A 24,568-nucleotide genomic window follows, 5' to 3' on the forward strand; every position below is an offset into this window, starting at 1 on the left:
CTGGGATTTGGTGACAGGCTTCATGACCCCCCCTGGTTTGGGGTGGCTCGCCAGAAGGAAGCAAATGTGCTGGGGATATTGGCTTCCTCCCAGCGAGGCACCCCAAAAATATGCATACTGTGGAGCACCCACGCTGAGCACCTGCAGGTCTTCTGGGGTCAAAGGCTGGAACGTGCAGGAGAAAACATCTTGGGAAGCATGGAGCTCACAGCCTCTCCTCCATAACGTCGTAGTACTCTGTGGGGGGAAAAGGGGACCCGCAGGATGTTTTCCATGGCCACCCTGGGATCCGATGGGTGGAGGGGGTGAGGAAGGCTCAGCCTTTGAGTGGGGGCCGCCCACGCTTGATGCACGCTTGAGGGCAAGGTGTACCCCATTGAAGGACATGGGGACATCTCCTTACCTGATGCCGGTGGAATGTTGGCCCCCACTGTCCCTGTGGCACTGGGGGGTGGAGGAGGAGGCACTGCACTGCTGGAGAGGAGCAAGGACAAGAGTAAGTGCCAGCCTGGCATTGCTCCTAGTGTCCCAGCTTGGGCTGGAAGTCCTGTTACACCAGGGGCCACAGGGATGCACATGCAGCCCCACACGGGGTGGCACAAAGCACCCTCGTTACTCACACCTCCCCATCCTCCGCTAACGAGCCTGTGCCCAGGTACCGCACAGCTGCCCGTCTCCGATCCCGCGCTGGGACTGGCCACTCCAGGATAGGAGCAGGACTGGGGTAAGGGATGTAATGATGGTGGAAAACCACAGCCTCCTCTTCCTCTCCGGTCTGAAAAGGCACTGCCAATGCCTGCAGGGAGGAACAAAAGGCAGGGTTGTGTTGGGCCCCTTTCGGCAGCTGTCTCCCTGGGGCACTGCTCCCCAAAGCACCAGCAAGTGTTCCCTCGGAGCCGCATTTGTCTGCGATGCTGCCAGCATGGCTGGATTCTCCCAGGATCAGGCTGCATGGGTTTGAACCCACACAAACCCCAGTGGTCAGCCAGCATGAGAACCTGGCTGCTGAGGACACAGGGAGGTGACAGCCCCACAGATGGGACCTTAAAACACTGCTGGGAAGAACCCATTTGATCCAGCCACTGAGATGCAACAGGCAGGGTCCAGTGTTGACCAGCATGGTGAACTGGTGGGGACTGGGTGGGCAGCACAGCAGGGTGCATGCCTAGAGATGCCAGCTGGCAGAGATCAAGGCAACTGCCTGCAGCCCAGATCTCCCCCTGCTGAGAAAGCAACATTTGTTTCCCCCACAGAGATGAAATGTTTAATATGATTTTGGTTTGAGATGGACTTTTAAGTGAAAGCCCCTGCAGAGCCATCCTGCCTAATGAAAAGTGCTCAGCCTCACTGCTCTGCCGCTGCAGCCCAGCGCTTTACCCTGTCCGTGCTGCAGCATGCAGGGAGGGTCCTGGATCTTCCCAGCTGGCCTAACTTGCCTCCAAGCAGTCTGGATGCAATCTGTACTGGCAGAGCTGGGGGTCAAACCAGCATAAAGAACCCCAAACCCCCACGGAGCTGCAAAGCGTGGACTGAGCTGGGCTGGGACCACCCAACCTCTGTCTCTGGAGGTGTCCCACACTGTGCCAAAGTGGGACACCGTCACTCTACTCTCCTGAGCAGCTCTGGAAAGGTCATTTTTCCCACCTCTTTGGTCCTTTTGGTCCTTTGATTCTCTTTGGTACTGTGATCCCTTTGCCCATCCAGCATCCCGGACCCTTACCTGCGCAGTGGCTGGGGATGGCCCAAACCCAAAGGATGTCAGTGCTGATACAGCCAGGCTGTTCATCACCACCTGGTGCATTTGGGAGTTTTGAAGCAGCATCAACTTGATTAAATCTGCCAGAGAGTAAGGGATTCTGTGTCAGAGACCAGAGCAAAAGCATGAGAAACGCAGCCATGGGATGAGTGCCTGGGGTAGGGCAGCACCAAGGCTTGTCCCTGTGCCCAAGCAGTGGGAGCCAAGCCAGACTCCCCCCACCCCAATTTGGAAGGCCCATGTGGCATTTAAAAATTATTTTGCTTGGATAAAGCTTTAAAATAGCCATATTTTAGCCTTTTCTTCTTTGCAAATGTGATTAAACATCTGGTCTGGCTTGCTAAAGGCTGCTCACAAAAGGTGATTAGTGGTGCTGGAGGCATCAGACTTTCCACCCATTCGGAGGAGAATTGCTCCGGTTCTGGCAGCACTCAGCAGCTTGGCAAGGCTCTGCCTTGTCACTGGGCAACAGAGACAGTGTCCTCGGGGTGGCACCATGTGGGGAGCATGCCAGGGTCAGCTCTGCTTTGCACCATGTCACACACAGGGGAGCTCAGAAACCCCCTAAGGCGGCAGGAGCTGGGGCCAGACTGTGGGGGCTGATCTCCATTCCCAGAAGCAAGCACCTATGGAGCTTGGTCCAGGAAAGGAGCAGGCTGGGGATGCTTGGAGCCTCCTCAGCCCCTGTCTGGCTCTGCACAAGGAGCTGGACCCAGAGCAGCCATGCACGTACAGGTTAGCCTGCCAGTCCCCTTGGCTAGACGCCCAAGCCACAGGACGGCTGCTGAGGGCAGTCCGGCTGCAGAGGAAGCGCAGCGTCTAGCTCTGTATCCCCATTCGAACATCCCTTTTGCCTCAGGCATGAAGTTCCCTTGAAAAACTCCTATAAACTTCCTGGAGGGGATGTCTCTGAGATCCTGCTGGCTTTGCATGAGACCTATGAGCCCCTGTTAGCTGGAGCCTGGGTCAGAAAGTGTTTGGGCATCCCTGTGCCCCACATGCCAGATCCCAAAATGCTTTCACAGCTGCAGGGATGGGCTCCCAGGGCACCCATGAGTCAGCTGGCCCTCCAGAGAGGAGCATTACAGCACAGCCCCAGAGGTGGCCGGAGCTGGAGCCACGAGGAGGGAGTGGGCCAGCAGCCAGGCATTGAACTGGGAGGAGAAAGCACGCGAAGGCTGGCAGCTCTTAATGGATCCCACCCGTCCCACTGGAAAGGCAGCCAGTCCCCACCACAGGGCTGTGAGGGGCCAGGCTGGGGTCTCCGTTTTCTTTCCACACCAGTTTTCAGCGTGGTCTTTCCTCCATGGATTTTTAAAGACAGCTCAACCTTCCCCCCTCCGCACAACACTGCAGAGCTTCACCCATGACATGTCCCAGGGATCACATGCCCCCTCTGTCTCTGCTGTCAGCTCTCCCAGTCAGGATTGTTGGATCCTGGGTTGCACAAGTGTGGGTGAAGCCCCTATAGACAGTTGGTCTTTGCTCCTGCCTGCACATCCCATGGCCTCTGGGGCTGGCGTGTGTCTGACTCCGGTCCCACCTAGCATGGTCAAGAAGCCTGCATCACCCTGGCTTTTCCTTGGTGACGCTCCCTACACCCACATGAAATGGGATTTTTGGGAAAAAAAAGTAAAAAGAGAGGTCGATTTCAAAAAGCAGCCCAAAACCATTCCCTTGGAGTATCCTGATATGGCCAAATCCGGCCCAGACTTCAAGGTTGGTAAAACCACCAAAAATCGCATCCCATGGGGCAAAGCAGCCATCGAAGCACAGTGTGGCCAGCCCCGCAAGGCTGCAGGGGGTGGGCACAACCCCCCTGCCTGCCCTTCTTCCTTGAAAAAGCTAGAAAAAAAGAGAGGATGAAGTCAAGCTGGTTTTATCGCTGTCCTCTGCAATGTCTACCATCACGCACCTCCCCGGACGTGCGAGGGTCTGACGGGGGCCAGGGCACCCACGGTCCCGGGAAGCTGCTGGAGGATCACCACCGGCTGCTGGGGCACTGCCACGGCTTCCTGGGGAGATCGCTCAGGTTGGAGCTGAAAGGCAGGAGGGGAAGGAAAACCCCAGGGTTCTCCCACTCTTGGTTTAATTTAGTGCTGTTAGTGTGGCAGCCAGGGAGGAGAGGGGACAGGAGCTGGTGGCGCAGAGGAGAGCAGTGCTGGCCCCGGGGGGAGCAGGGATGAGAGCCCCAGAGGAGACAGTGGCTTGCACTGGCTTCTCTCTTTTCAGGGGTGCAGCCCTGCAAGCCTGGATGAATTGCACTCCTGGTAAGTCCCCACACCTGGGGACACGTCCCTGCACAGAAATGACCTCCCCAAGGCCCTGGGGTCTGCAGGGAGCAGGAAAGCATTTTGCAAATAGCAGCTTTGCTGCCCCAGACACCAGTGCCCACCCAAAACCCCAACTCCAGCCCCTCTCTCCTCCCACCCTATCCCATTTTTCCCACCCTACCTTCATGAGCCCAGACTATCCCACAGATCCAAAGACCGAACTTACCCCATGAGGGATGACATAGGTCCCTGCTGGGGGGTCCCCCGCTGCCCCCACCTCCATGTCTCGGGCCGGCAGGCAGATGGGGCGAGCAGAGCAGCAGCAGGCAGCAGGGCTCGTTGCTATAGCTGCTGGGGTTAAACAAACCCTCCCCGGAGGCTTGGCCGACAGAGGAGTATCCCTGGGCTGGTTTTCCCTGTAGGGTATCCCCAGTATAACCCCCCACTGCAAAAGGCTGTGGGGCAGGGATGATTTAGTGCCCCTCCAGTGATATTTCTGAGGCTGCAGGACAACCTTCCCCGTGGGGAAGTGAGCTGGAAGCAGAAGGTTGCAGGTTTATCCAAGTCCTGATACTGGTCCCAGTTGCAGGGGAGATCTGGTGCTGGGGCTGTTCAGACCCACTGGTGGCATCTCACAGCTTGTGGCTTTGGGAGCTTTCTTAAAATCCCAGATCCTGGTGCCTTGTGGTCTCTGCAGGTCTCATCTATCACAGCCGGTGAGATACAGGTCTGCTCCTGCCCTGTGGCTCATGCTCTCGGTGCCTCTTTCCCAGTCTCTGGGGCTGCATTTCTGAGCAGGGAGATATTTGGGGATAATGAGCCCAAACGCAGCAGCCTCAGGACAGAGCAGCGGTCATTCAGCCGGGTATAAGAGGGAAAATGAAAGTTCCCTGCTACCTTCTCCCTAGGTTTGGCAATGTGGGGCTCTAGGACAACCCAAGCCAGAGGCAATCCCATCTTTAACAGCCTTTTGCTGAATACACCTTGCTGAGCCCAGGTGAATGAACTTTCAGCAGTCACACCGGTAGCAATGAGAGCTGCAGTTTAAGGGCTGATGCCTTGTGTTGTCTTCAAGCCTGCTGCCAGGTCATCTCCTCAGGAAATGGGAAAACAAGGATGGGGTGAGGGCTGGCAGGATGCACTTTCCCATCAGAGCAGCTCACTCCTCGTTACGCTGCCTCTTTGATTGGGACTTACTGAAAGGTCCTTTCAAGAGCTGGCGGAAAGCAGCTGGAGGGGCCAGGAGGCAGCTGCAGCATGTCCCTGTGGGGCTAAACCATGTCACCTGTGCCTGGGGGTGGTGATTCTGGGATGTCAGAGCCAACCTGGCAAGATGTTTTTTTCAGGGAGTGTTGGGAGACCAGGTCTGGGTGAGAGTCTGGGCTATCTTTGGATGTCAGTCTAGGATTGGATCTACAAGGCTCTGTGGTGTCTCTGTCCGATGGAGACAACCCTGACTGTGCACCACAGGTTTGGGGTCTCTGTTGGTGGAGGGAGAATGTCCTTCTACCCCATGGGATGTCCTCTTGCAGGTCCTCAGAGACAACATCCCCCCGCACACAACCAAGGCACAGTGGCTGAGGAGATCTCTCAGCCCTGCCACCTGAGCTCTGGTCCCCAGGATGGCCCTGTCACAGCGCTGGGTCCCCTGGGTCAGGCTCCCAGCCTCATGGACCAGTTCCCCAGGGATGCAATGACCAGCGACCACATCCCTCAATGGAAACCCAGAAAAGGCTTAGCATGAGCATGAATTCATTGCACCAGAGCCTGGCTCCAGCCTGCTGCTCTCCCCTACCACAAGTCCCTCCCATGAAGCTCACATGGGGATTTGTGTCCATCAGACCAAAACCAGCTCACATTTTTTGTTAATCTCCTCATGACCAGAGAGCTCTGCATGTCCAAGCTCATCTCAGGGAAACAGTGTGTCTGAGATCAATATGTCTGCACAAAATATTTAAGTCCCAGCAAACCCATTGCAATGAAAAACCACTTTCTCCCTCCAAACAGCCCAACTTTCCACTGGCCTTGGGTATATTTCCTCCACCTCCATCAGCTGCATTTCCCCAGGCTGTTCTTCTGGATGATTATTTCCATCAATATTACATCCAAAATCTACCGTCCACCAATAGCGCAGATCTGGGAACTTGTCCCAGAAACCCAGTGTGCAGCCAGCCCTGTTCACCAGGCAGGAACAGATCTCTCTTGTTCTGCCCCAAAACGACACTAGAGACACCCCCAAATGCCAGGGGAGGAGCGCTCCGAGGCCAGCTGCCTTAGCCCCCAGCTATTGGCTCCAGTCGAGCTATTTTCTGCTTGATTAGATTTTGTTCTGTGTTCCTAATTTCTCCAAGCCCCTCTAGATTATTTCTCTGCCTTTTGTTACAACTCCCAAATTCCCATTATTTGCACATTTAATTACTGTGCTGATTACCCCCTGCTTCTGGCAGAGCCTTCCTTGCTCTGAACAGAGCCTGGGTATCAGTCATGCTGGTGCTAATATTGTTCTCATCTGTAGGAAGGATTCAAGCGCCAGGGCAAAGGGCTGAGCAGTGTAAAGAAAGCTTCTGCCACTGGTGGGATAACAAGGGGTGGCAGGGGACCTTCTCTGAACATCCTCAGGCCCCCCATGGCAGCCTGAGCTGCTTTGGGGATGTTATTAGCTGCCCTCCTGCGGAGAGGAGAGGAGAGGAGAGGAGAGGAGAGGAGAGGAATTTTGGGGGTATTTAGCATGAGCTCACATGAAACCAAGCGCAAACTGAGTATGGGTCCAGTGTGACCCACAGCCCCAGTGCATCTTGTGCAGCACTGCAGGATGGGGCACAGGCTGGGGGCTCAGCTATGGGCAGGGCTGTGCTTGGCTGCAGCCTGTCACCATGGTATGTGAACAAGAGAAGGTCTGAGCATCAGTGGGAGAGAGGGAGCAGGAGTTACAGACACCACGTGCCCACCAGTGCGTGTCAGCCTGGCTCTCAATCCACACAGTCTGGACACAAAGAAATGCAAGTGTCAAGGCAGGTGTGATGGGGACTGAGAAAGGCAGCCGAGGCTGTGCTGTCCCCAGGACACTGCCTAGAGACATCCTTCACAGGTAGAAATGACCCTCTGGCTGGAGATACCACCTCTTCTCACCAAGGAGGTGGGGTGAGGACCCCCAACAGCCCACTCACCTATACTGGGGAGAGGTGACAGCCCAGGACCAGCTTATGCTCCCCATCTTGGCATGCTTGTTGATGGCACATGAGCCATCTGTATGCACATCATAGAAAGCCAGCGATCAGGGGGGATCAGAAGATTATACAGTTATGGAAGGGATGGACGCCACTGTCCCCAGTAAGAGCCACCTTGCCTAACCCAACCCTCAGACTGAGATGTGTACCAAGAGACACCCTAAGGATGCTCAGCAGATAATTTTACTAGCAGTCCTCACTTCAGAAGCTCTTGAGCCCCTCTCTTACTGTAAGTCTGGAATTTCTTGTTCTGGACACCCTCACCTAAATCTTCCCCATAAATCAAACCCAGGGCCAGGAACTCAGCCTTACCCTCTGGTTAGGCAGAGGGTGGGCTCCACCAGAAGCTTTTCTGTGGTCCATGGTTAGGACCAAGTGGTCCTGAAACAGGGTCAGTTCCCTGGGGACCAGGAGGAACAGGCACCCTCTGCCACCACCTTGGACATGAACCCAACACCTGCACCATGTAGGTGCAGACGCTACAGCACAAGCCAGGAGCAGGGGGTGATGCTGCACCAGACATGTGGAGCAGGAACAATGTGATCCAGCCCATCAGAGCCACGCGATGCTCCCTCAGCACAGGTCTCTGCTTGCAGTGCAAGTAAGGAAAGCTTAGCATCAACAAGTTTTGGCAAATTAGCTGAGCAGCAGAACAGGGGCACCCACGGCGCGATGGCCCACCGTCAGACTGGGAACATTGGGGTGGTGATGCATCAAACCCGGATCAGCTGTGCTCTGACATGGCATGACAGCAATGACTCACAGAGCTGCCCTCCGATAACTAAGGGAGGACAGCGAGGTGACGATGTATCCCTTGTGCCATCTCCCTTCCCCAGAGACAAATTGGAGCCAGAGAGATTCCCAAAATGAGGAAACACAGGCGGGAGGCAGCAACCTTGCTTAAGACTCATGGAAGATGAAGTAATCATGACTGAGGCAATATATCCCCCCATAATCACTGCTGGCTCCTAAGGGAAGGAAAAAAAAAATAGTCCGAAAACCAGTTTTTCATTGCACATGAAGACAAACCCGAGATATGGAGCGGCAGTTTGGCAACCACTGTCCCCTGTGCTCTGCATCACTCTGTCACACACTCGGGCACACACCTCTCAGGGATGCTCTGTGGGTCCAGGAGCATGAATGGGTGAAAGCATCTCATTTTGAAAGCTAATTACAAAAAAAAATAAAATAAAATACTACTTTCCCCTTCCAGGAGGGGCGCTAGCGTTTTGAGCCCCATCTTCCCTGAGCCGTCATCCAGCCACTGTGGTCTCCTCTTACTCTGAATTGCCCTTTGCAGACTGTTTCCTTCCACAGAGCCTAAAATCAAGCAAGAGGTTGTTGGCGAGGGCAGGGGACACCCCACCTCTTTGCTGTAATGTGGGATGGAGGGAAGACAATTAGTAATTTCCAACCCTTGGTAAATGAGCATTTGCCACTTGCAAAAAGATTACTGCAAGTGACTTCATTTGCTTTGGAAACGGCTGAGTCATTTGCAATTACTGACAGGCACCAGCAGCAATCCCAGCGCTGGTGTGGGATTAATGGGAGCGCCCGTAGCTTGAGGGCAGCCTCTGGGGAGTTTTCCTGGGGCTTCAGCATGGTCAGGGAGCCCCACAGCCACTGTTCCCCACCACCCATGGCTGTGCATGCCCGTGCTGCCACACCAAAGTGATGTGCCCGAGGCAAATCCTCCCACCCATCCCCTCCAGCCAGCCACCACGGTCCCCACCACTGTCACCACTACATACCCATATTGGGGTGCAGGTGGGGAGCCTAGGAACGGCTGGGGGGTCCCAGGCTGGCCAGGCTTTGCAGTGCAGTGAGTTTGACCTCATTTATTTTCTACTTGCTGCTGCAAAAGAGAGCAACATCCCTAAAAGCGGCAGGGCTGGGCAGGTGACCCAGTACCAAGCAGGAAGTCAGGCCACCATTGTCTGTCCCAGCTCATCCTCACTGGAGGAAGGGCAGGGCCAGCTCGGGCAGGTGGAGGTGGTTGGGGATCACCTGAAGGGTCCCCGCTGCTCCTGTAACCCGCAGCCTCCGGCGATGCGATGCTTTGCAAACCTCATCTGGCCTTTCCCACGGCAGGGAGCAGATTATCCATCCCCAAAACTGGGCTGCTCCCCTCCAGCGACCAGCTGGGGACGGGACCCTCCAGTCAATTTGCCACCAGATGGCACCAAATAAACTGGCCTGGGACACGTTGGGCAGCTCCGGGTCACCGCCACCCCCAAACCAGAGCCCGTCCCCCATCACCCCATCCCTCTGCCCCCCACCTCGGCCAGCAGCAGCCGGAGCTGCCTGTGCTGCCCGCGGGGCGATGCGGCCGGCTCAGCGCGGGGATATTTGCATCGGGTATAGTTTTATTTGGTTTTAGCAGCACCTGATACGGCACTCTCCCACTGCGTGTTTATATGCTGTTGGGAAATTAAATGATTAAGTTTGGGTGTTTGCACTTCAGTGGAAACTATTAGATGGTAATGAGTGTGGCCGGGTCTCGGCAGCCTTTTGTGTCAACATAACTGCAGGATCAGCCTGTGCCAGTCTGCGCTGCTGAGAGCAGCCTCGGTCACTTCTAATAATGTCAGACAAGTGCTTTTAAATATTAAGGACCTAGTTCTTTTATTTGCATTTTTTAGAGGTCTTTAATTTACATAGCAATTCTGATTGAGGTCTTTGAGCGGCAGAGCAACAGCAGGAGTTCATTCATTGGCTTTGTAGCTCATTATGAGAAGTTACGGAAGGAGCAGCTAATGTGATTCGCTGCCTCGTTACGAAATGGTAATGATGTAGGGTTACTAAAATTAGCAGCACAAATGGTTCACCCTCCTCACACCCCAGTGTACAGTGTAGACCCCCCAGCCCTCTACCCTTCAGCAAGGGCCTTTGGGGCCATTTTCAGCCCCTCCATTCACCATTGCCCACACCCAAGTTGTTTCAGTGAGGAGGATTTGGGGTGGTCCAGGGGTGCAAGGCTGGACCTTTAATCCCAAGATTATCACGGCTGCTTTCCCTAAGGTCCTGGGTTTCTTCCTCCTTCCTTCACCCCTCCTGTCCTCTCTGCTTCATCACTAAAAGCATTAAAATGGTGAAGTTTGGGTCAAAATTCCCCTTGCTAAAGGAGCTGGAGCTTTCTAGCATGGATAATTATTTATATATATATACAAAACTATATTAAAATATATATTCTAATATATATTTTATATATATAATATATTAAAAGTTATGTTATATATAAATATATTTTCAATATATATATAAATATATATTAAATATATAAAAGAAGACCCCAGGTGAGGGTCTGGGGGTCTATGGCTGGCCCTGAGGCAGCCCCATCCCTGGGAGGGATGCTGTGCTGGGTGTTTTGTGCTCAGGGAGGTGTGTGTCCATCATGGTTTGCTCCTGTTCCCAGGGTCCACCAGCACCCCTCTGCTCTGCTCTGGTTTAGAACCAAGGTTACAGCACCCAGTGTCCTGGTAGCACCAAACCACTAAAACCCACAACCTCAGCCAAGACCAAAAAACCTCAGTTGGGGCAGAGTTAAGGTTATTTTGCAGAGCTGCCTGTTGCCTGCCAGACACCTGGTGCCCATCCTGGGCCTTTCTGGGCGAGGTGAGCAGGCAGGACGGAGCTGGGTGTGGGCAGCGCTGCCCGCCGTGCTGGGGCTGGCAGAGCCTCCTGTGCAGGCAGGGCCTGAAGGAGCGGCGCTGCCCCCACCCCACGTGCATGCATGTGTCCAGGCATGCACATACATGTCAGGGCATGTATTTGTACATGTGTGTGCGCAGTCCCAGCATCACAACATCTCCTTTGAGCTGTCTACTTTCTTCTAGTCCCAGGTCCCACATGAAGCCAGCTGGGGAGCAGGTGTGGCCCTTAGCATGCCCCCTGCACCCCATCCTGCCTGCACCCCCACTTCCCACAGCCTTTAGCCAGCAGTTTCCCAGCTCAGCAGCATGCAAGGATCAGGCAAGAGTGCTCCGTGTCCCCCCTGCACATCCCCCTGGGCCCAGCTGGGGAGTCCCAGGTCTCTGACAGGAGCAGGTAAGGGTGTGCTGGGAGCCTGGCAGTGGCCAGGCTGGGCAGTGCCAGGCTGGGTTGTCCCCCCCGTGCTGCTCCTCGCATCCAGCCGGCTGCATGGGGAGGGGGAGTGGAGGGTGGAGCCTCCCGTATTACCAGATCCAGGAGCTGTAACATTCAGTCTCACAGAGAGACAGAGCCCATCAGCACTGGGCAGGGACAGCAAGGTGGGGGGTACAGCCAGAGCTGAGTGGGCATGGGGAGTGGGTCGGGGTGACCTGAGTGGGACTGAGCACCCGCTGCAGGAAAGGGTCTCAGAGGGAGCCAGGAGCAGGACAGGGCTGGGAAGGAGCAGTGAAGAGGGGTTAGGGGGAGGAAGGTGCTGGTCACCCCTGGGAGCCGAGGTCCTGATGCAGCCCCCCACCTGCAGGGCCATGCAGGAGGAGATCGGCTGTCCCCCACCCCTCGGGGACTGAGCTGGGACACTGTGGACAGGACAGCACAGGGTTGGATACAGCTATGGGGGGCCCATGGCAGCCCCCCGGCACCCGCATGCTGCTGGTCCTGCTGCTCGCACTCCCGATGCTTTGGGTAAGTGTCCCCAGGGAGGACGGGACTGCGGTGGGGAGAAGGGTGGGCAGTGAGGGTGGGGGTCCCTGCCTGTGACAGCCACTTCAGGGTCCAGCCCGCCCTGGGGGGTGGCATGTCCTGGTCAGGGGTCAGATCTCCCCCAGGACATCCCCACCCCTGTCCCCATCCCTCTCACTGTCCGACCCGGGGGTGATGTCGAGCTGCAGCCCTGCGAGCTGCCGGCACCGCTGCACCCACTCAGGTGCTTTCGTTGCTGCTTCTGGGGGAGGATTTTCTCAAACGCAGCGCAGGGACGGGCAGTGAGGGAGGTGGGTGATGCTGGGACCCCCCTGCGTTCCCCAGCGTTGGGACAGCGCTCGGGGTCCGGCCAGCGCAGCCAGCGAAGTTCCCTCGGGGTTCAGCTCCAGGGGCTGCTCCAGAACATCCCCGGGGAGGGTGACCCCACTGTGCCCTGCCTCAGGGACGGTCCCCTCCATCCCCACGTGGGTGCTGGCGGGGGCTTTGCTCGCATCCTCCTACACACCTCAAAGGAGCCCCAAACCCCAAGGGCCTGGGGGAGCATCCACAGGTGGAAGGTTGGGATGGCTGGAGGGTGCAGGGGGCCAGGACCATGCTTGGGGTGCTCCCCATCCTCGGACAGACCAACGGGGACAGCTGGCACCAAGCCCCCACTGAAATGGGGGGGGGACATGGAGCAGTTGTGCTGCAGGAGCAATGCATGGTGAGTCTGGCAGCCACACTGGCAAACCCATCCTGAACTTGTCAAATTGCTCAAACACCGGAGGGTGGAGGGCTCAGGCCGGAGAGGGCTTTGGCTCAGAATTTCTCTGCAAAACCTTCAGGATTTCTCCCAGCCATGCTTTGCTCCACAAGTTCCTTAGCTCACATGGAGAATGAATAACGGAAAGGAAAAGAAAATTAAGAGAAACGGAAGGAGGGAAAAGAGAAAGGACAAAGAAAGAGGAAAAAAGGAAGGGAAGGGAAGGGAAGGGAAATAAAAAGAGAGAGGAAGGGGAAAGAGCAGGGAAAGCAAGCAGGGCTGGGGGAGTGCTGGAGGCTTTGAGGGCTTTATAAGAAAAGTGATGTCATCAGGCCCCTTCCCAGATGGGGAAACTGAGGCATGGCAAGGATTTTCCTGCCCTGAAGCAAGCTCTGAAGGGAGCACTGCATATTACCTGCTCCAGTGCTCCAGCAGCCAGATTACTGTAAATAATAAAAACCAGTCACTTTGCAGGTAAAAGGGTCTGTGGCACCTCTGCCTGGTCCTGGTCCTTCATCACTACCATGAAGCAGCGTTCTTTCTCAGTGCTGTGCCCAGCAGCCATCACTAAAATGCATTTTGCAGACCAGGAATTAATCTCATGTTCAGCAGAAAAAGGAAACAAAATCTCCTGGGGGAGGTGAAGGAACCCCAGAGAAGTGGCTGCATGGTGACTAGGACAGGGCAGAGAAGGACATGGCTCACCCAAGCGATGCTTTAGTGCCCCACACTTCCCTCCAGTCCTTGGGCCCACTTGCCCACCCTCATCCCTCTATTTGTCCAGCTTTTATATCTCTGTCCACACGACTAAAATCAACAACCAATTGCCATGTCTTGGCCCAAAAACCCTGCCCCAAAAATGTCCTGTATCTGGATGCTGCAGCCCCCACCACATCCCCCCATGGGCACGGATGCTTGGGAATGAGCGTGTGAAATTCATGGCCTGCTCTCAGTTCAGCCTCAGCCTCCTGGCTCTCCAGCTGGAAGCCAAGGGGACAAAGTCAAAAACTGGGATTTCCAGGCAGCCCTATCCCAGGGTGCTGAGCCACCACATCCTGGCATTTTGGGGAGCTGAGGGCTCGAGGCGTACTCCTTGGTGTTCCAGCACTTCTGCCAGCAAACCCAAAAGCTTTAAGGAGGTCAGGGTGCCCCTTTTGCAGCATCTCCCCAAGGAACTGGGGAACGGGAGAAGGGTGTACTCTGATGGCTGTTGCCAGTGCCTGCGATTAAAACACACAAGCCTGAATGTGAGAAAACACACGTGAGCAAAACCCAGTCGGCAAGGGAAGGATTAGACATACCTGAATAGGTGGTTTTCTTAAATCTCTGATTACATGGTTTTCTTGCTCAGGCTTTGAACGTGCTTGCCTCTGCCCTGCTGATGGGGTTGGCCCCTCTGTAAGCTCAGCTCCTCTGCATGGCTCTTGCATCTTGGCGGAGCGGTGCCCTTAAGCATCACATGCTTTCAGAGGGAATTGGAAATAATTGCAGTGGTTCTTTATGGTGTTTACAAGGGAAACAGTGGAAAGCTAAGGAAATGTCAAGGTCCAAAAGCACAGTTACATAGATAGGCTCTCCCGGGGCTGGCTGCTGCAGAAATAGTGAATATTGGCTGGTGCCTGCTCAGGTCTTCTAATGCCTGGGATCCTGCTGTCTGCCCTTTCCCCCCTCTCAAGGTGCAAGCAACACATCCCGACTGTTCCATCATCCTCTATTTTCAAGAGCAAGAAGCTGAATGTCTGGAGATCATCAAGAGTGAAAGCCAAACGCCAGCAACCCCTGGACCCCCTGGGCAGCAAGGTGAGTGTAAGCTCAGGAGGGGGAGGAAGATTTGCTAAGGGGGTCTTTGGAGGATGATCCATAGTGGGAGGGGTGCAGAGCACACATGGATGCAGAAAAGCAAATATTTTCAGAAAAATGGAGAGCAGAACCAAAGCAAAGGCTAAGGAGCATCCCTGGAGAGCCCCAAAAAATGCTGCTGCAGAGAGAGAGGGAAGGTTGAGATTGCAGTCAGGGGGTATGGGTGGGCTGAGGGATGAAAACATCCACAGGGGCTGAGTCCCCCCCAGTTTACAGCATCTGGCAGTGATGGTGTGGTCCGTGCCCCGAGCAGAGCCTCCTGCCTCACTCCCATCCCGCCTACACCAACACTCCAGGGCCAGGCAGGGCTGTGGGCACAGGCAATGCAGAGCCCTGGCCATCAGCGCGAGTGTTGCATGGTGCGTGTCACCACTTCATGCCTTCTTGCTTTCCTAATTCAGTTAGTTTTAATGCTAAACATGTTTTGAGCAACTTCATTTTTACATGTCTGGGACTTTTAAACCAATTAACTAATTGAAAAACAGTTTTAAAGAGCTGCTTTTGTACATTTTTGTTTAATTGCATTTCAATTTCCATCCAAAAGCAGCTTGGCTCAAATTCTGGGTAAAAATTATCACCTAGTGAATAAGAAATGCGTCATTCAGTGAGTTTCATCCAATACAAATGTGGGAATGAAGCATCTCAATAAATGCATGTTAAGGTGCATAATTGCTTAAGTAACTGTGCAGAGATATAACGTTCATCCAGATTAGCAGAGAAAAGCCAAGTTGATTGGAAAAAGTCCGTTTTGCAGCCCAGATCATGCCAGCCAGAGGGAAGGAATCTCACTGTAAGAAAATAAGCAAAAGACATGAATGCATAATTAAAATCAGTATTTAATCCCGGGTTTCTGGCTTGGCTGCTGCCTCTGCTGTCCACCTGAACTGAATTTTTCCCTTCCCCCTCACTTGCTTGTGCCAGCATGGGGAGGGGCCTGCCGAGAGTGGCATGAAGTGATGATGAGGAGGAAGGCTTAGGTGCCCTGAACATGGTGGCAATATAGAGTGAAGGTACAGGACAGGGACATCAGGCTTCAGCATTCTGCTGGGGAACCCAGTGTGGGGCCCTAAAACTGGTTAGAGATCGTGTCTCAGTGTTTTCACTTCAAAATCTGCTCTGGCGCTTTCAGAATTTAATGCTCTGAAATAGCCGGGGAGGAATAACTTACTGGTGAGGCTCAAGTGATCTCTTTTGGAGGTGTCCAGATACCAGTTAGAGCAGCAAGAAATAAGGAGGTAGCCCTGGCAGGTCTGCATATAATTAACCAGTAGAAAGGCTGATCAGGAACTTCTCATCAAACTGCATTTTGAGGGAAAAAATGTTCTTTTCAGCCACATCAAGGAGAACGTCACAAGGATAATGTTGACCTTGGGGATGTTTTAGCCTCCCACGGGGAAAACTGGAATAAAGCAGGTTGTTTTGGGTCGATCCAAATGGAACACCTCAGGCTGCTGGGCTACACTGGCTGGGAGCCTGGAGACAGGGGACAGCATGGGGATGTGGTGGCCTCTGGGGACCAACGACACGGGGACACCGAAGGCACAGCTCTGCCTGCGAGTGGGCAGTGAGACACATTGACAGTTCCTTTCCTCATGTTTTTTTGCCCTGTGCACCCAGAGGCTGCCTCCATCACTCTTTTCCATGGGATAGTTGTTCCCCATTTTGCACAGCTCTAAGAAATGGGGTTTTTTTAGGTGCTGCAGCAGCCTGGGAGAGGGAAACAGAGTGGGAAGGGGGACTTAAAACTTTTCTCCCCATTCAAATGGAATTATTCCCTGGGATTGCACTGCAGAGCTGTGTGAATCCCAGCTCCATCCCTGTGCCACGGGCTGCTCCTCTGTCTCCCAACCAAGTGGTCCCACAGCACTCCCTGTGCTGGAAGAGCTCGTTCATACAGTAAGAGGTGCCTTTATATACAGCGAGATGGCTCTGCCTACAGACACATCCAGATACTCTGCTCAGAGCCTAAGAAATGAAGCAACCACTCTCAGCAACAGTCCCAATAGCTGTGCTCTCTTCACTATCCTCCAGAAAAAAAATTAAGATGTACCTTGATGTTGCAATGACAGCCCTGTAAATCCCTCCAAGCCTGGCCGGATACCTACAGACAGCTTTGCTGAAATCAGAGAAAACTAATTAGACTTGTCTGAGTGCACATTCCCTGCTTGGGAATAGATGTGGCTCCAGGTTAATAATGTATATCTACAAGGTTAATAATGTACATGCGCAAGAAGGAGAGCTGTCCTGGAAGTGTGATGTCTATGTCTTATCCCGGTGTGCTGCAGTGCTAATTCTTCAAGGCCCCACATCTGCTCAGCCATGCTCATTTCCAAGGCAATTGAAGAGTCATTTAAAGATTAACTTAGTGCTAGAGCAAAACATGTTTAAGCTAATGGCTCTCCAGCAAGTCTTGCAGTGCTTTCTCCTGTCCTCCTCCTTCGGGCTGGAGAGACATCCTGAGCTGGGTCACCACAGCTGCTGCGTGCAGAAATCCAGCATAAACCTGGCATTATTTTAGATGCCACCAGGAAAGTCCCAGCCTTTCCCACAGCCTCATTCCCGGAACCTCCTCGCAGGAGCTCTGGGTCTGATGTAGCCCCAGGAAATACCAGGTCCTGTCGACGTCGGGCTAAAAGGAGATCTCAGCACTGGGGGAGGTCATTCCCAGAACTGAAGCCGGGATGCTCCTAATTCCTGAGGGGGTACGGCATGGCCCTGTAGATCGGGTGACGACTGGCTGCTCTCCGCTCTCGTGTTACATCTGCACAGCCATGCCTGCTGGGGGCTGTGCCCCTGGACCGGGGGGCTCTGTGTGTGTGTGTGTGTGTGTGTGTGTGTGTGTGTCCGTCCGGCACGTCCCTTCCCAGTGGCACTAACCGTCCTGTCCCTCCCCAGGCTGCCTGACCGAGTGGGATGGAGTGAGCTGCTGGTCAGCCGTGTCCGTCGGCCAGTCCCAAGCCGTCACCTGCCCTGACATCCTTCACATCTTCAAGAAGTCCAAAGGTGCAGTGCTGAGTCCAGCCCAGACGGCTCATCCCCAGGGATGGAGGGCAGAGCTGCGCCCACCCCTGCCTGCCTGGGATCCTTGTGCCACCTCAGCCCTTCCCCTCTGGTCCCACAGCTCCTGCCCCATCCAAAAGCTTGGCTTATGTTGCAATCCAAGCAGGGGACAGGCAAAAGCAGAGATGCAGGGTGCTTCCATGCCAGGGAAGTCCCCAAGCCCTTTCATCACCCAGTACCCATCACCAAGTATCCCCTCTGGGCAGAGCACTTGAGGACCTCATCCTCCAACTGGGTGACACCAGGACACTCCTGTTGCTGCTCGGTGCCCTCTTTTCCCCATTCACACACCAGCCTACTGCTCCTGGCCTGCTCAGTACAGCTCCAAGCCATGCAGATGGAAAACACACCATAAGATCATGATTATTTCAATTCTGGGCACTCTCCTGGGGTGGGTGCTGCTCCCCAGGGAGTCACTGTCTCCATCCATCTTGGAGGCAGCAGAGTGTGAAGGAGAGCACCCGACCTGCCCCCATGGCATCCAAGTGCTTCCTTGGCTGGGCATAATTGAAAAGGCAATGGAGGGTTGATAAATGCTGCTTTAGGGCAGAAACAGCTCAGGAGAGGCTTGCTGAAGCCCTCACAGGATTAAAAAGCCCCTGTTTAGCCTTAATTCCCTCCCAACATGAGGATTCATGCTTGCTTTCACATCTTGCCCGAAGATGCTCTGGCATCTCCAGGCAGAGCACTGGAGGGCAGAGATGTGATCTGGGTGGGCAGGATGGAGCAGCCAGGCCATTCGGGTACCACGCTGCTGTCACAGCTGGGATGCTGCTGCTGGGATTTAGGCTCCATTCCGGAGAGCAAGGTGCCATCCCCAGGCTGGACATTCTGGGGGTGCTGATGCAGAGGCGATGCCGGTGACTCTCATGAGGTCCCCTCTTGTTGCTGCAGCGCTGATCCAGAGGAACTGCACCGAGTCGGGGTGGAGCTTCCCCAGCCCTCCCTACTACAACGCCTGTGAGCTGGAGGCCATTGGCAGCAATAATGACACCGAGGCCAAGGCAAGTGGATTCCCAGGGGCTGTGGGGCACCCTTCCTAGCATCACCCTACCCCACTTTGATCCATGATGATGGGCAGTGAAAAATGAAAGTGCTCTCAGGAATATCTTGTTGGCCTCATTCTTGTTGCTGGGCTGCCTGGAGGGATCTGAGCAGGGGCTGAGGCATCACCCTGCGACCTCCCTGCCCATTGCAGACCAGCACCTCCCAGCCCATGCTGCCTCACTCTGCTGTGCTTTCCCTTCCAGAAAGGCTATTTTGTCACCATGAAGGTGCTTTACACCTGCGGCTACTCCACGTCCCTGGCAGCCCTGTTCTTGGCCATCGGCATCTTCTCCTGCTTCAGGTAGGGCTCCGCGCTGGTGGCTCCATGGGCTGCAGCTGGAGGAAAGCAGGGTAAATCATGAGCAGGGTAAATCCCTCCCAGAGCAGCCAGAATCCATCCCTGCCAACACAGATAACCACGGAGACATGAGACAAATTGCAGCGTTGTCCTTTCCTGCTGACACACAGACTTTAAATGCTCAGGTTGCCCTTTCAAGCTTAGTTTTTGCAGACCTCGCTGTGCTGCAGAAGGGTGCTCTCTGGAGGTGGCTGGAGGATGTTGTCCAGCACACCTCTCCAGGCAGCAGCCTCGAGCACAGAACAACCCCGTCCTTCATGATTTCAGAGCAGGAAAACCACCTCCAGATCTTTGTGCTTGACCATGACCAACACATACTCCCCTCAGCTGGGGTTCACCTAGGGAAGCAGCTCCTGAAGGAGAAGCTTCTCTGCCCATCTGCTCTCTCTGCTCCATCCCTGGGCACAGCACATCTCTTCCTCCTGTAGGAAGCTGCATTGCACCAGGAATTCCATCCACATCCACTTCTTCACCTCCTTTATACTGCGTGGGGCTGCCGTGTTCATCAAGGATGCCGTCCTCTTCTCGGATGAGTCCATCGACCACTGCACAATGTCAACGGTAAGGTGCTGAGCCCCAGCATGGGGCACCATGTGTGGATCAGGGAGAGTTTTGCTACATTTGCAGCAGATTTAGCAGTGCAGAGGAGGGAGAGAGAGGCTGTGAACCTGGGGAGAAAAGGCTGGCTTGGGTGGACATCAGGAGTTTCACGACAGCATCCCTGCCTGGGGCCTGTCTGCAGAGAACATGCTCTGCCTTCAGAGCTCTCCCTGCTCTCAGAAAGACTCTTCCAGAGGGGTTAAAGCTCTGCACAACTCCATCAGCATCACGTACAAGCAAACAGGTCTTGCACCACTGGATGCGCAGATTTGGGGTTGTCAATAGAAACAGAACTCCCTGCATGTAGCCCAGATACAGCAGTGTGGATGCCAGCAGACATGGGTTTCTAAAGGTCCTACAATAATGGCCTGCAGTCATCAGCCCATGCTGCTCAGGCAGAGCCAAAAATACTGCAGGTGACGTGGGACCGGTGCAACATCTCTGGGGCTGCACTGAAAGACCATCACAGGTCTCCTCAAGCCAATGAATGGGGACATGGACTATCCCCTGTGCCCCCAGAACAGGCTCTGATGCCAGCCAGCACTGCTGAGCCTTCCCCCTTCCTCATCCTCACAGGTGAACTGCAAAGTAGCCATCACCTTCTTCCAGTACTCCGTCCTGGCCAACTTCTACTGGCTGCTGGTGGAGGGCATGTACCTGCAGACCCTACTGCTGCTCACCTTCACCTCCGACAAGAGGTACATCTGGTGGTACATCCTCATCGGCTGGGGTGAGTGCGGGGCCCCCCGGCACATCAACCCCCCTCCAGTGAGGTCCCATTGACACAGATGGGGGGTAGGCACCACTTTTGGGGTGCCTGGAGCTGCTGCTCTGAGATCTGCCTGGCCAAAGGTCCACCATCACGGTGCTCCCCATGGCTGCTATCAGCATGTGCTCCCACATCTCTCTGCATTGCATTGTGCTCGGTGGGGCACCCACCAGCTCCTGCCAGCCCCTGGAGCTGGCCGGGCAGCATGGCCTGATCCTTGACTTCATGACATGTGTGCAAAACCACTCAGTGACCTCAGCTACAGTGACCAAAGGGATTCTGCAGCATCTGCTGCTGACCCATCCTGAACAGAATCAGGTCCTTCCTTCTCCCCACATCCACCAGGGGCTGGAAACACTCATCCCAGGTGACCAGATTAGATGTAAGAGCACACAGGGGGAGCAGGAGGGTGGCCAGGAGGTGACACACAGACAGACACATCACCTTCAGTGGGCACCATCTCCTTTTAAAACCCGAAGAAGGAGGAAAGGCCTTCACCTTCCTGCTACCTGCAGAGCACCAGACCTGTCCCAGGCACATGTTTTTCAGGACAAGGGATGGAGGGGAGGTACGGGGGCTCCCCAGAGAATTGGGGTGACTCCATATCCCTGCCCGGGTCCTGTCCTTGCAGGTGTCCCCATGCTTACAGTCTGCGTGTGGGTGTTCACCAGGCTGCAGTACGACAACCACGGGTAAGAGCAGGCACCCCTCATCTTTCTCCAGGCCAGCTCAGCCACGGGTGCCCCATGCACATCCCAGGGGACAAACCTCTTGCATGGGAGGCTTAGGAGGGGATAAGTGGGGCAGCACTTCATTTTAATGTTATTTCTATTTTCTGGTGGGGTTGGGCCCTGTTGAAAGAGGTGCTGTGCAAACAGGGCAGGGGGCTGGGGGGGGTGGCAGAGCAAGACCTGAGCTAAGAGGGTGCAAGTGGGTGGCAGAGCCATTTCCCCTCTCCCATAGGTGCTGGGACGACTACACCAGTCTCTACTGGTGGGTGATCAAGGCTCCCATCCTCCTGGCCATATTTGTGAGTATATCCCCTGAGCATCCCGGCCCCAGAGCTGGGGGTCCCTCATGGACAGGGGCACCTGACCAGGGGTCTGTGCAGCACCTGAGGTACAGTGTCCCATGGCAGGTGAACTTCCTCATCTTCCTCAATGTCACCAGGATGTTAGCACAGAAGATCCGGTCCCCAGACATCAGCAAAAACTACAAGCAGCAGTACATGTAAGGGCTAGCTTGGTCAAGAGGGAGCTCCCCTCACCCCAGTTTCTGGGGTCACCCAGGGCAGCAGGGACCCTTCCCTGGAGGAGCAGAGATGAGGACCATCCTTGGAGCCTCCAAGACCTGCCTTTCATGGAAAACCTATTTTGGGTTAAGACCAAGTTCTTGGGAAGGGCTTGTCTTCCAGGGCAGCAGGACTCTCACCTTCATCCAGGCCCTTGCTCATGCCACCACTCTCCGCAGGAGGCTGACGAAGTCCACGCTGCTCCTCATCCCTCTTTTCGGGGTACACTATGTGGTGTTTGCACTCTTCCCTGAGCACATCGGTGTGGATGCCCGGCTGTACTTCGAGCTGGTTCTCGGCTCCTACCAGGTACAGACTGGGGAGAGGGGTAGGCAAAAACCCCATGTACCCATCCTGTCCCACCCCAAGATCACACCAGGAGACCCTGGGATGTGCAGCTGGGGCTTTGCAGTCTGGGTCCCAGGCTCCCCTCAGACACCAGAGACAAAGCAGAAGGGATGTGATCTGGTGAGAAACTTGCACTGATCCCACACCCCTACTGCCTGTGGGATGGGGTAAGAGGTGTGGGAGGATGCTAAATGCAGGCAGAAGATGATCACGAAGGGATCCAGCCCCTTTCATGAGATGAAATTTGCTCTTTCTGTCCTTTTCAGGGGTTCCTGGTGGCTCTGCTGTACTGCTTCCTGAATGGAGAGGTGAGTGCCCCCCCAGCACCAACCCCCTGGGCACTGCAGCCACACACATGGGCACACAGACACCCCCAGGGTGCACCCCAATGAGCACTGCATGCACACAACCATGCATGCGTGCAGACATGCACAGGGTCCCCACTCTCTTGCACCCCAAATCCCTTGTTGAGCCCAGTGTGCAGCTCGTGCCCCTTCCGCGGGTGCTGGTGGGAGCCCCTGGGTGACAGCACTGGTCTGTGGTGTCGGTTCAGGTCCAGGCTGAGATCAAGAGGAACTGGGGCAAGTGGCAGTCATCCATGGAGAGCAACGTCTTCAACCTGGCAACCCAAGACTTCACAGCATGACGAGGACAGCGTTTGGGGGCAAATACTTCCCTGAGGACGGTGGTGGTGGTGGTGCAGCTCCACAGCTATGGTTCCAGAAACACAATAAAAAGAATTTTGTAGGTTCTGGGTCTGGCATCCTCAGAGGGTGATGTGAATGACTGTTGCAAAAGGCTCTGCCTGTTCGGGTACTGGCATCTCTCATTGATCCATGATGGTTTCTCACCTGCCCAAGTGGTCAGTGTGTTAGGAAAAGGGAAGGGAGATTCTCCACCTTTTCTGCCCCAGGACTGAGTAGGAAACACAAATTTCATTTCACAAAGGACATTTGGCATTTTTCATTTGGCACTGGAATAAAAACCAAAGTGGTCCCAGCGCTTTTTCCCCTTCCTGCTTTGGTTTATAAAACTGTTTCCCTTATGGGAAGATGCCTAGACACAGCCCCTAGGAACCATTCTGGAGGTGGGAGTAGCAAATTGAAAGACAGCTGAAAACTGACAGCTTCTACATGAGACTCCGGATGGTTTCATGACTCAGATCATCCCCTGCTTTCCAAAATGTTTCCCATTCTCCCGTGCCTGTTGCTTCAGGTGTGCTTGGTGCCAGGGAAGATGGTCCATCATCCTTGCCATGCCAGCTCCTAGGGGCTCTGCACCTCTACCAGGGGCTCTGCACTGGAACAATGGGACAATTTGAAAACAGTAGGACTCGCTCTTCTTCACTGGGGAGTTGTTTGCCTGGGACTAGTGAGGTTTTCACCAAAAAATCTTGTTCTGAAATCCAACATCACTTTTCAGAGGTTTGCTTTGCTCTACAAACCCAGATGACTTAGTACCAGGCTTGCTAGAGGGTAGAAACCTGACAATATCTGTAAAGCCTGGAAATATTCCCTGGGGGAGAAATATCTGCTTTTTCTCTGTCTGGTGAAACAGCCAGGCTCTGGGCAAACCCATGGAGGGAGGGGGAGGAGGAAAGCGAGGAAGAACACAAGATAGCTGCAAAATGGGCTGTGCCAGAGGTGCTGGGGTGCTGCGTCCCCTCCAGGTCAGCACTGCCACCACTATGCCACAGCCTGGCCATGTTCACCCCCACGAGCATCCTTTGCCCTCCCTGAGCAGAGCTCTCGCCTTGGCAAATGCTGTCTCCAGGAGCAAGAAAGGCCTCGAATGCCCTTTCCCTAAACCTCCTGGCCTCTCCCATGTTCCCAAGACCCAAGCCACCCGATCTCAGCAGAGTTTCTCACACTTCCTGTAATTTCTTCATGTAGCCACATGTCCTTCCTTAAATAAAACCCATGCGTTGGCCCTTTTCCAGACTGCATGATCTCCAGAGATCCTGTCTGGTTTCACAAAGAGGCGTTGAGAGGGAAACAGAGCCCCAGACTTGATTTGAGGTAAGATGGAAGATGCTTCATTAAACAACCCCTCAGGCCAGCAACACCCTGCTTCTCCAACCAGGAAACCTCCAGAGGAGCACAGCAACTGCCAAATAAATGCCTGCCTGCAGCCACGAAGAACCCACAGGTGAATAAACATCTCTCTCCATCATTAGCAAGGAAGATGCTGTTTTGGCGGGGATGCGAGGCAGACAGCAACAGCAGCTTGCACCAGGGCTGGGGATGCTCAGTGGGAACGTCACAGTTGCCATAAAGCTTTGAAAAGCACTGGGTTTTCATTCATTTTAGCTGGAAATGGGTTTTTCTGGGGGCTAAACTAGCACCCTAAATGACCTGCTGGTTTACTGGGCACTGATCCCGTGGCCTCCTCAGTGCGCGGAGGAGCCTGCAAGGGCAGGAGCCCCCCATGGGTGCAGGAGGGCTGATGTGCCACGGCCACAGGGCCTGTGCATCCCCTTCAGTCTGCAGAAATGGTTTTCAAAAGGGTTCACTGCCTCTGTAGTGTGGGCCGTGCTCTACAGACACATTATTTGGGGTAGCCGAGCCCAGGCAGAGCAGGGCCAGGTTTTCCCCGTCTCCCCTCC

General features: G+C 54.6%; 2 protein-coding genes across 4 annotated transcripts; one reads left to right on the forward strand and one right to left on the reverse strand.

Annotated features, from left to right (window-relative positions):
• Positions 1-205: 205 nt before the first annotated feature.
• Positions 206-4,312, reverse strand: PRR29 (proline rich 29). Its single transcript, XM_026864574.1, has 6 exons — positions 4,256-4,312; positions 3,672-3,795; positions 1,721-1,836; positions 621-796; positions 404-474; positions 206-237 (listed from the first exon to the last, which is right to left on the reverse strand). Exons 1-6 carry the CDS (start codon positions 4,310-4,312, stop codon positions 206-208), a joined length of 576 nt encoding a protein of 191 aa, XP_026720375.1.
• Positions 4,313-11,494: 7,182 nt separating this feature from the next.
• LOC113489177 (vasoactive intestinal polypeptide receptor 1-like) lies at positions 11,495-23,208 on the forward strand. 3 transcript variants are annotated; one of them, XM_026864720.1, is made up of 14 exons: positions 11,495-11,506; positions 11,710-11,870; positions 14,307-14,430; positions 17,386-17,493; positions 18,445-18,554; positions 18,801-18,898; positions 19,384-19,516; positions 20,132-20,285; positions 20,956-21,016; positions 21,288-21,354; positions 21,463-21,554; positions 21,795-21,924; positions 22,230-22,271; positions 22,517-23,208. In XM_026864720.1, the coding sequence occupies exons 2-14, from the start codon at positions 11,799-11,801 to the stop codon at positions 22,607-22,609; spliced, it is 1,284 nt and encodes a 427-aa protein (XP_026720521.1). In that variant the 5' UTR covers positions 11,495-11,506; positions 11,710-11,798; the 3' UTR covers positions 22,610-23,208. The 3 variants fall into 3 exon arrangements, 2 of the variants coding, with proteins under 2 accessions (XP_026720521.1, XP_026720522.1); XR_003400011.1 differs by lacking the exon at positions 11,495-11,506 and having other exon boundaries at positions 11,557-11,870; positions 20,132-20,253; positions 22,517-22,589; XM_026864721.1 differs by lacking the exon at positions 11,495-11,506 and having other exon boundaries at positions 11,557-11,870; positions 14,355-14,430.
• The last annotated feature ends 1,360 nt before the right edge of the window (positions 23,209-24,568 follow it).

This window comes from Athene cunicularia (genome assembly GCF_003259725.1).
Source record: "Athene cunicularia isolate RWA chromosome 27 unlocalized genomic scaffold, athCun1 chr27_part1, whole genome shotgun sequence".
Taxonomy (NCBI): Eukaryota; Metazoa; Chordata; class Aves; order Strigiformes; family Strigidae; genus Athene; species Athene cunicularia.

Coding starts and splice junctions, on each gene's coding strand:
- PRR29 (XM_026864574.1), bottom strand. CDS start 4,312: ATGGAGGTGGGGGCAGCGGGGGACCCCCCAGCAGGGACCTATGTCATC. Junction 1,837..3,671: donor ACCCTCGCACGTCCGGGGAG/GTGCGTGATGGT, acceptor ACTCTCTGGCAG/ATTTAATCAAGTTGATGCTG. Junction 238..403: donor CAACATTCCACCGGCATCAG/GTAAGGAGATGT, acceptor TTCCCCCCACAG/AGTACTACGACGTTATGGAG.
- LOC113489177 (XM_026864720.1), top strand. CDS start 11,799: ATGGGGGGCCCATGGCAGCCCCCCGGCACCCGCATGCTGCTGGTCCTG. Junction 19,517..20,131: donor ACCACTGCACAATGTCAACG/GTAAGGTGCTGA, acceptor TCATCCTCACAG/GTGAACTGCAAAGTAGCCAT. Junction 22,272..22,516: donor ACTGCTTCCTGAATGGAGAG/GTGAGTGCCCCC, acceptor GTGTCGGTTCAG/GTCCAGGCTGAGATCAAGAG.